Source organism: Salvelinus sp. IW2-2015, linkage group LG30, assembly GCF_002910315.2.
Source record: "Salvelinus sp. IW2-2015 linkage group LG30, ASM291031v2, whole genome shotgun sequence".
In the NCBI taxonomy this organism is placed as follows: Eukaryota; Metazoa; Chordata; class Actinopteri; order Salmoniformes; family Salmonidae; genus Salvelinus; species Salvelinus sp. IW2-2015.
In genome coordinates, this window is record NC_036869.1 from 16,377,372 (window position 1) to 16,387,526 (window position 10,155).

At 44.0% G+C, this 10,155-nt stretch overlaps 1 protein-coding gene across 5 annotated transcripts; it reads right to left on the bottom strand.

Moving 5' to 3' along the window:
- Positions 1–922: 922 nt before the first annotated feature.
- Positions 923–9,821, bottom strand: LOC111954954 (ubiquitin carboxyl-terminal hydrolase MINDY-1). Of its 5 annotated transcripts, XM_070436135.1 has the most exons (12): positions 9,555–9,821; positions 9,057–9,160; positions 8,431–8,567; positions 7,568–8,280; positions 6,511–6,568; positions 6,078–6,142; positions 4,773–4,931; positions 4,564–4,666; positions 4,140–4,282; positions 3,734–3,931; positions 3,258–3,407; positions 923–2,568 (listed from the first exon to the last, which is right to left on the bottom strand). In XM_070436135.1, the coding sequence occupies exons 4-12, from the start codon at positions 8,276–8,278 to the stop codon at positions 2,488–2,490; spliced, it is 1,668 nt and encodes a 555-aa protein (XP_070292236.1). In that variant the 5' UTR covers positions 8,279–8,280; positions 8,431–8,567; positions 9,057–9,160; positions 9,555–9,821; the 3' UTR covers positions 923–2,487. The 5 variants fall into 5 exon arrangements, with proteins under 5 accessions (XP_070292236.1, XP_070292235.1, XP_023830689.1 ...); XM_070436134.1 differs by having other exon boundaries at positions 7,568–8,567; positions 9,451–9,810; XM_023974921.2 differs by having other exon boundaries at positions 8,431–9,160; positions 9,451–9,810.
- Positions 9,822–10,155: the final 334 nt, after the last annotated feature.

Sequence of the window (10,155 nt, forward strand, 5' to 3'; positions counted from 1 at the left end):
GCGTTGCCCTCACAATAGCCTCAATTTGTCAGGGCATGGACTCTACAAGGTGTCGAAAGCGTTCCACAGGGATGCTGGCCCTTGATTCCCACAGTTGTATCAAGTTGGTTGGATGTCCTTGGACCATTCTTGATCCACACGGGAACTGTTAGTGTGAAAAAACCAGCAGCGTTGCAGTTGACACTCAAACCGGTGCGTCTGTCCCCTACCATAACCCGTTCAAAGGTACTTTTCTTGCCCAATCACCCTCAATGGCACACACGATCCATGTCTTAAAGCTTCTTTAACCTGTCTTCTCCCCTTCATCTACTGATTGAAGTGGATTTAACAAGTGACCTCAAAGGGATGATAGGATTCACCTGGTCAGTCTCATGAAAAGAGCAGGTGTTAATACCTTTCTTGGACTCCCATCCAAAGATGGAGATGGAAAAGAAAGAGGGGCAGAGAAGCAGTTGGGGCAAAAGAGGCAAAGTTCTTCAAGAATAAAAAATATAATAAAAGGGTCAAGGAGTCAGGAAGTAGCTGGCTGCTTTTAAGAGAGAATGAGTGGGAAAAAACGTACACAGAAACGGACAAGAAACAGGAGGACCTCGAAAGGAAGATATGACAAAGGTGGAAACCAAAAACGAAGCCAGAAGAGGCTGCAAGAGCAGAAGCTAAAACAAGAAAAACCAATGATTGATTTTGAAAAAATGCAATGGTCCTGCAACAAGTGGAAGTGTTTGTATGTGATTCACGTCCAGTTCCACTGTACCCCTTTAACAATGATAAACTATTCCACAAGTATTAGAAAATGGAGCTTTGCAGGTGAAAACAGCAGATAATGATACTGTACTGAGCTGGTTTTATCACATATTGGTTGTATGAGTCGATTATGTGAAATAATGACATTCACCAGACAAATGAGTCATTGGACACCATGACAGTTTTAGATTTTCCTTTACTGACATGACAAATTAAATACAAATGAAGTGGCGAAGATTAAGACTTGGCATCAAGGTGTGGTCTAGTACTGTAGCGTTGCTAAAAGCCCCTCCACCCTAAAGCTACTTCAAAAGGGCTTGTATATCCGACCTTTGCAAAACGGCAGTAACCGCCTGAACTGGCCTTTGTTCCTAAGTACTGTAAATCAAATGCAGACTTCTTATAGTTGGTTCAAGTGTCAGGTTTGCTTAAAAATCTAGTGCAGTCAACGTGCTTTTCCTGTGTTATATATATTTCCACACTGAGGTTGGAATAATATTGTGAAATTCTGAAAGATTATAACGCCGTTTTAGTGTAAGGGCTATTTGAAAAGACCGCCTGAAATGTCATTCTGTGATGAGAAAGTTTTGGCTTGCCTGGTGACATCAAACTTCCAAACCACTGTCAATAACAGCTAGTTTCCCCTCCCCACTCAGACAGTCCTATCAAAATTCTTGCTTGAGAAATGGCTCTTTGCTAAGAAGCTATTTGTTTCTTTTTAACTGAAAACAAATCACAGTAAGGTACTTAAATTGTTACCCAGAAACAATTTTAAATGGAGATAAAAACAGCTGCATTGGACCTTTAATGGGACTTCTCTTACTGGTCTTAAGTCGTCCATAACAGATGCTCCAGCAGAACACCTTCACTGTCCTTATCCATTCACCTTTTGCATAATTCCTCCCTGCTACTAACTACAGCACAGTACACTATAGGGCAGGGAAAGTAAGGCCAATGCTTAGTCTAGCAGATAGGACCTTTGGGAACGCAGCCCTCAAAGCCATATCTTTGTTTGGGCTTGCAGAATCCTCGTCTCGGCCCTCGAGCTAGGCATAACTGTGCACCGTTCTGTATAGGACAGGAATGTACTCGAGTTTCCATCATGGCGTAAATGCAGATGGCGACTTCCCCAGAGTTCGCTTAAAAACCGGGCTTTCTAAGGCTGTGAGGATGGCAAAAGAGTGTAGCAGAGAAGGGGGGGGGGGTTGTCTTTGTGCTCTAATTTTAACCAAACTTTTTTGCATCTCCTATACACAATTTAAAAAGCTGCAGTATCCATTTTAAAGTACATCATCTGGTCTGAGCTGTAGTGACTGCCCTTTAATTTAGACCTTAGCTTTTTGTTACAGATGTGTTTCATGACTCTACCTGGGTTGTAATGGGTCTTGGACAACTCAGCTGCTGTAACCCACCAACTGCAAGGGATTTCCTGTCTGGTGCCTCAATTGACATTTATATTCTATTCTATGGTTTTGGAAAGCGTGACTACTACTGCCACCTTCTGGCCTGGATGTTCAAAGGAAACCACGGGTGCGAGGTGCGGTGGTAGTGAGTGAGGTTCAACCTCGAGGTTAGGTTAAGTGTGAGGGGTGGGTTTGGCATTGAGGTGGCAGGGGCACAATCCCCTAACTCTGTGTGTGTGTGTGTATGTATATGTATATATGTTAGGGGTTGGCTTAATGCAAAGAAGGGCAGGCTAAAATCATAGGGAGATCATGGAGACTAGGGTAAGGTTAGGTGTCGCTATAATATGGCACAGTCCGAATCATCCTTTTTCTCCCGTCTCCTAGAACCTCCCGGCTGGGCCGCCGCTTGACCTCTCACCTGGAAGCAAAACAAACCGTCATAGAAGCTTCTCCACTTCCTTACTCTATGTAGATAGTTTGTGATGATCAAGGGGACTTCTTCAGCAGATGTGAATCAAAGATAACAGAAAATAAGTACCAGAAAAATACAATAATGCACTGTGGTGAGAGAATGTGTTTTCTGCTCAAATAAATTGTTGTGTAATTGAAAAAGCACCAGTGGGCACTGTTTCTTTACCAATCGCCTATACCAGTGGTCAAACTTTTTACAGCAGGGACCCCATTTTTCCACCAGAATTTCTGGGGACCCCATTTTTTACCGCAATAATTTCTCGCGACCCCACCCCAAATCTAATGACAAATCTTTAAAATCTGAACATTTATATTTTTACGTGGAGAAATAACCTTCAATTCATTTTCATCGCTTATCCAAATTAAACAAATAAATACATTTACTCAGTTACAAATCTTTCTCAAAAACATTTGTATATTATGCCATACAATAATCTTTACTTTTACATTTTAGTTCTTAAAATTTGTACAAAAATAAATATGGCGACCCCACTGCAGTTCCCCCTCAACTTTGAATACCACTGGTCTATGCTGGTGTATTGTATTTATCTTTCATACTGTTGAAGTATTGAATCAAAGCCTAAAGAGGACACTCTCTTTCCTTCTAGTATATGCCCAGACAGTGTGGTTGGTTACCTGCTGTGCTGGGGCCTGGGAGGGACCTCCTTGTTGTTGTTGCTGCTGCTGCTGGTACTCCTCCTCCTGCAGCTGTCTGGCCAAGTCCAGGTCACTGAGGGGCCCCGGGGCCACCCCCTGCTGCTGCAGAGACATGGCCACCAGGTAGTCCTGGCAACCAAGCATACACCACAGGGTGAGTGAATGTGTAGTCATGGAAATGTGCAGAAAGGCTGAAATCCTTAATAGCAATGCATGATTTCATGTACATAGAGATGTCAAGTTAGGATCAAGTTAGACACAGACAGCGTGGCAGTTCTACCTATAAAAAAACCTTAATAAGTATCTAGATGCAGCTTAAGATATGGAGATTGTCTCAGTAGTGCATTAGATACTGCCCACTGCATCTGGGTGCTTCTCAAATAACAGGTATCCTCAAACTGAAACTGGCAAAGCTGTGTGGTGGAGKGGGGGGGGGGGGGGGGGGAATCACTGACCTGGTCGATCTGTCTCTGCTGCTGCTGGGGCGTGAGGTCTTCGGGCTGTGTCACAGGGACGCTCCTCTGGGGCGGGTGGCACAGGCGGAAGTCTGAGTCGCAGAAGTTGCCGTCACCCTCCACATTGTGCAGGCTCTCCCACACCAGCCCCCCCTCCTGCAGGAAGCCCTGGTCTGTCACCAGGAGGTACAGGTGGCCCTGTGGGGTCACAAGGTCAAAAGTCATTCACTGGGGGGGAGTGAGCAGCGTTTTAGAGAATGTTGTGCTACTGCAGGGCACCTGAGGGGGGAACGTTACAGAACGTGCTACATGCCTCTCATGTAGAATACAGTCTGTTCTATATATTACATTTCTACCTGCAAGGTTCTATATGTTACACCCTATAGATCGAGCCAAACACACGCACCTTGTGCTTTATCATGGTGCTAAAGTGGTTGTTTCTGAAGAACACAGACAGCTCGCCCTCCTTGACTGTAGTGTTGAGTTCACAAAGTCCATGATACGACAGCTGGGTCGCTGTGGACTCCAGAAACTGCTCTGCCACCAAACCTGAGAGCACGGAGATGGAGTAGAGGCATAATAAAGCAAGGAGAATGGTTGTATTACAGAGGAAATGGCCAAGTGAACATGTATGCTTGTGAGAAAGAGAGGGGAGAGAGTACAGAATGCAATTGGGATTAAATGATCAACTTCCCATCAAGACCCTCGTAAATAAAACCAGTTTATTAGAGCTGGGCTTGAATTTAAGTCTGAACCACGTGTAGCTCACCAGGACAAGGGTTAGTGACAACTCAAATGTATGTGAAGTAAGGATTTGGAAAGTCCTGTACCTTCACTGACACGGCTGCTGTTGGCCGAATGCTTGTAGTCGATGATCTTCTCTACCAGCTGGTTGTAGCTTAGCTTTCCCACCGCTGCCACCATCTCAGGGCTCTGGAGAAAGAAAATATTTTGAAACTGATGCCCAAAACAAGGGATTTGGGGCATTAATTGTGAAAGGAGGGCTTTTACCTTCACATGTTCTACAAATGTCGCTTACCTGAGGGTCCACCAGCCAGCCATGGTAGAGTGGGATGTCCAGCAGGTCAAAGGCGATACACTCTGGCGTGTACTCAAAGTCTGACACGCCCGTGAAGCGCACGTTGACATCAAGGCCCGTGGACAGCTTTGGCAGAACTGCCATGGCATCGCTCATGTTCTGCAGAATCAAAGATAAAAAAATACATATCATAAAACTACAGAGGTTGGAAACTGAGTTGGAAACCAGGGTTGGGGGTTAGTTCTGTTTCGATTACAGTCGATTCAGAGATTGAACGAAGATTAACTTCATGAATTGAAGATCAGACCATTTTCTACAAGTATTTTTGAATTCATATTTTGAGCTGGAATGGAATCGTACTTGCATAAAACGTAGAGTTGATTGCACAGAAGGCCAGTATCAGCTGTTCCTAGATTGATTCCTCATATGGTTCACACCACGGTTCCAGTGACATGTACGGTATGGAAATTAGATTGATGTGCGATAAGGCAAAGTGGATGTGCGGGCTAATCTTGTAGTACAAAATTCACAAGGGCTTCTAACAGACCGGCACTCAATCTTACCTGTCCACATCGGTTTTGCCTATAGTTTCTTTATCACTGTCGAGCAGCGAACTACAATCCTCTGAGCTTAGCCATGAATAATGAACCAGATTGTGGTTATACACACCCACAGCTCTGATGTCAGAAAACAAAAGCTGTCCAGTCGAAACAGCACATCTAATTGAGCTTCAAGTGTCAGAGCCAGGTGGTTGGATCGTGGTGCTTACAACACCAAGGACAATGGGTTTGATTCCTGCAAGCCACACATACTGGATAGAATGGGCTGACTATAAGTCACTTTCTATTAAAAAGCTGCTAATGACCACATCATTAAGTTAATTGGCTGCATCCACACAGGCACCATCTTGCCACCTTGGTACAGTATAGTATGTTTTAATCCTTGTTCCCTAAGCTCCTTATTCTTGTACTCTAGTGGCAGCCGGTGAGGCTTAGCATCGATGACACAGCTGATTTTACTGTGAGAACAGCCCCCTGCGTGGCTTCTGCCTCTGCAGTGAACTCCGCTTCCCCTTAAAAATGACTCAGTCTCAACCACACAAATGATTTTGTGCCACACAGCTACAAAATAGATAAGACAGCACCTGCAGAAACACACGCATGCGCACAGCTACAGAAAAATGTTCTGACAACACAGATAAGTGAGTGTCAAGTAAGTGGACAGACACCGGCCTGAGTTTGTGTGTTAAATACAGAGGTGAGTTTACCTGCTGTGTTTGTGTGTTAAATACAGAGGTGAGTTTACCTGCTGAAAGTTGAGCTCCATTCCCTCAGCCTTCTCCCTGGGTTTGATAGACAATACACACTCTCCTGTGGCAGAAACATCAGAAAGACAAATTATGGGAGTAAAACGATAATGTGGTTCTCAGACAGTCAGTGACCAAATAGGAATGTGTGTTATAATATATTTCCCCTATGGTAATGGTTAGAGTTTACAGATTTTCAAATCTCCTAGATATTTCAATGACTTAAGCCCTTGGATCCTGGAGCATAGGGCCAGTGATGATCTTTTGTTTACGGCCTGATAATATGCAACCTCTTTAGTTGCTTGTACTTTCATGCATTGGTTGCATTTTCATGTGCCAGTGACAACCTCAGTGTAAATGTGTGAAAAATACAATAGCTTCAGTGTTAAAGTCTGTATGAAAGTTCAGATAATAAACTCCCATGTTTCTTACCAAGGTGAGCCATCAGGTCCTCTGTGGTGATAACTTCTGTCTGGGCGGGTAGCTTGGCCTGGGGACAAATCACACACACAATTTTGATTCATAAGCCCTTTCCTTGATCCATGTTCGTTTAACAACAGATTCTGTGAAGTTGGATACAGATATTATTGGAAGTTATAACATTAGAATGAATGGTGCTGGTCAAGGAAAAATCGAGGCCTGGACAAATATACTTGACTCTGAAGAACGATCTCAGCTCAAGCCTAACACGCATAGAAACAAACAAACTATAAAGCCCAACACATACACACATATATATACCTATTTGTATCTTTTTACTTTCAGGCCCACGGGAATGGGTGGTATGGGGAGGGCTTTTTCTCTTCTGAGTGAAATAAATATATGTGGAAGAAATGTAATATGAAGTGAATATGAAATTATATATGAATTGGAATATTGTACCTCTAACCCCCCAATAAAATAAATGTCAAAATAAATTTAAATTGTCACAAAAAAAATGGATTCTCTGGCGCAGACATGCTGCCCTTCATAAACTTTAATTCTGCGTTGCTTGATTTTAAAAGCTAAAAGTGACAGACTGCTTTCATGTTGATAGTACAAACAAGATTATAGGATTCAGAAGTCCTCTGTCCTCTTTTAATAAAACTCCCCAACATGAACCTGTAATTCCTGCCTCTAGAAACTTCCCTCCCTCCAGTGTCATATCACTAATTCTGGCCTGCCTACACACCTCGGATGTGTCATCCTCAGTGTGTCAATCTCATCCTTATTCTCAGTCACCTTAAGGCGGCCACTGAAGTCCCTCAATAGTAAAAGTGCATCTCAATAGCCTAAAGTGGCTTCCTCTCTTGGCTCATTTCTTTGATCTGCACCGATCTGGACCAGTGAATGCAACATCCCCCAATAGTCCTCCAATATAGTGCTTTCCTTTATCATATGGTTTGACATCAGTGCAGATGAAGTAGGCCTAAAGCCACTTAAGACGATTGAGATGCGTAGTCACGGACCCCATTAGTCCCAGCTAGCTGGTTCTACAGTCCGACTTTACCTTCCAGCGCAGAAACAGGGTGTTCATGATGGCCAGCAGGGGACAGGGCCCGTTCTCACTCTGTGTGATGATGGGGGTCTTCTTCTCTTTCCAGGTGATCCACTTCACAAAGTAGTAGGCCGGCATCATGGGCTCTAGGTCCGGGGCGGCGGTGGCCCCTCCTGTGGCTGCGGCAGCAGCGACGCCAACCAGGACATCGTCGGCCAGGCAGGGGACGTCGGCAGACAGGGAGCTGCCCTCGATGCCCAGGGCAGAGTAGGAGGACAATGGCTCATCGTTCCCCTCGAAGAACTCTAGGCTGGGGATGGAGAAGGAGGCGGAGTCGGTGGTAGCTGACTGGCTATACTCGTCCGACCTTCCAAATGTGGCCACTGAGCTCTCCCCGTTCCCTTCTGTCAGAGTTTGGCTCTGCAGGGTGGATCGAGCGTCTTCTGTCGTGCCGTTTTCAGACATGGCCGCACACGTGGTGGTTGGTGTGAGTGAGGTTTCCCTGTATCCGTCAAAACCTTCTGCTTCCATAATTGGGGTCTTAACTGATGGGTCTTTGGTGGAGTCTTCATGGTCCAAGGGCTCTGCTTCGTGGATTTCTTTAGCCGCAGACGATCCTGCTGTAAGGCCGCCCTCTTTAGAAATGGCCTCTGTCAGAGAGCAGTCATCTTTGACAACGCTCAGGAGATCTCCTCCAACTATCTCTGTGCCAGAATCCGCCATACCTGGGCAATGTTCAATGTAGCACTTAATCAATTGAAAATAAGGCCAAGTCGTCAGTAAAGACTACTTCAGGCTTAGGTTGTATAAGAATAGAAAAACAAACTCAGCCCTTTACATTAAGTATATTCACAGATTTAAAAGTTGGCAGTGACCTTATAGGTGAAACTTGAAGGAAATCTTGACGATCAGTTCCCTGGCATTCCTGAGTAACAGTGTCCTTAGTTTGCAAGACGGGGTTGATGGACGGCTACAGCAGAATCCACAGTCGCTCTGTCTGTTTTATGTCAGACTGTAAGAGAGAGTGGATTTCATACTGCCTTAAATAACTACTTGCACATTTTCTTTCAGTTCAAGTGTGGGATGTCATAACAAATAGGCTATATTTTCGACATTGCACACGGGCTTCTGGTAAATTTAGTGCAAGTGTAAAACTACAAGCTTTCCTCTAACAAAAAATAAATAATGATCTTTACACAAAATATATATATACACACATTTAAAACTTAACAACAAATATCTTATAGATCATTTTCAGCACTGCCGCTGTCCATTAACGTTACCTACAGCTCCCTGACAAATAGGTTTGATAGCTTCTGGCAAGCTACAGCAGCAAACTAGAACAAAGTTATCTTTGGGGGGAGGCAAAACTTATCTAACTAGTTATAAAAGTTGTGCTTTTCCTGACGATACAAGGGAATATACCAATTGAAGACTGACAGAAAAGCTACAGCGAAAACAAGTGAAGAGCGGGATGGAGCTAGTCAAGCTTGTCCCTTGCCTTGTGACATGAATGACTCGTAGGTTTTTAGGATATTAACGCGGCATGGTTGTGTTCTTGTCGTCCCAGAATGCGAGTAACCATATTCTTAAATTGTACCAGACCTGCAAGAAAAAGATCAGTGATCAGTCCGTGAAATAATAAGTTATTCTCCAACAACACATCTCCTTTCTGACCCTGGGTTTGACAAAATACTGAGAACGGAACTATATGGCCGATATTGCATCTGTCAAGTGACACCAGAACTGGCTACTGACCATAGCTTGCTAACGTTATACCCTCGTGCTGACGCTCAGAAGTTGGTAGCGCCCATCACTACCGTGCAACAAATATCTTGATGATGGTGGCAGCTTGTTAGCTAGCTAGCTGACCAGCAGAAAATACAACAACTTACCATCAAAGCCAGTTGACAGCGTAAATTGGCAAAAACGTCGTGAAATTTAGACAGGTGTTGGTCTAATCAAGAGCAAATTGAGATTTTTACGAAAAGATACTGACCGACTTGTCCACGAGCTTCGCTGGCTGACAACGGGCATGATATTTACATTCCACGGTCTCTTCGCAATCTTGACTTCGCTTACTCCACTTCCTCTACCACATTCTGTAAACAATGATGTCACGATCTGCATTAGCCACAGGGGGAAACAATTTTTTAGATGTCAAGCACCAAGTTACATACATAAAATACATGTTGTATAATATGCCAACCAAAGATATTTCAGAAAAACGGGGGAAAAAACTCAGCAAATTTGCGAATTAATAAAAAAAAGCAGCTACCTTAAATTATTGTGAAGTTAATCTTCATGAGGACACAAGTGGTTGGAGTACTGAACTGCAGGTGCTAATATACTGGTAGTGTTCTTGAGCGTCATATCTCCTTGCTGCGTAGTGCGCAGTATTGCAGAGACAAAAGTCTAAAATGTGTTTGCATTATGTATTATACACTGGTTGGTTCGAGCTCTGAATGCTGATTGGCTGACAGCCGTGGTAAATCGGCAGCGTAGCCTAGTGGTTAGAGCGTTGGACTAGTAACCGGAAGGTTGCAAGATCGAATCCCCGAGCTGAATATCAACAAATCTGTCGTTCTGCCCCTGAACAA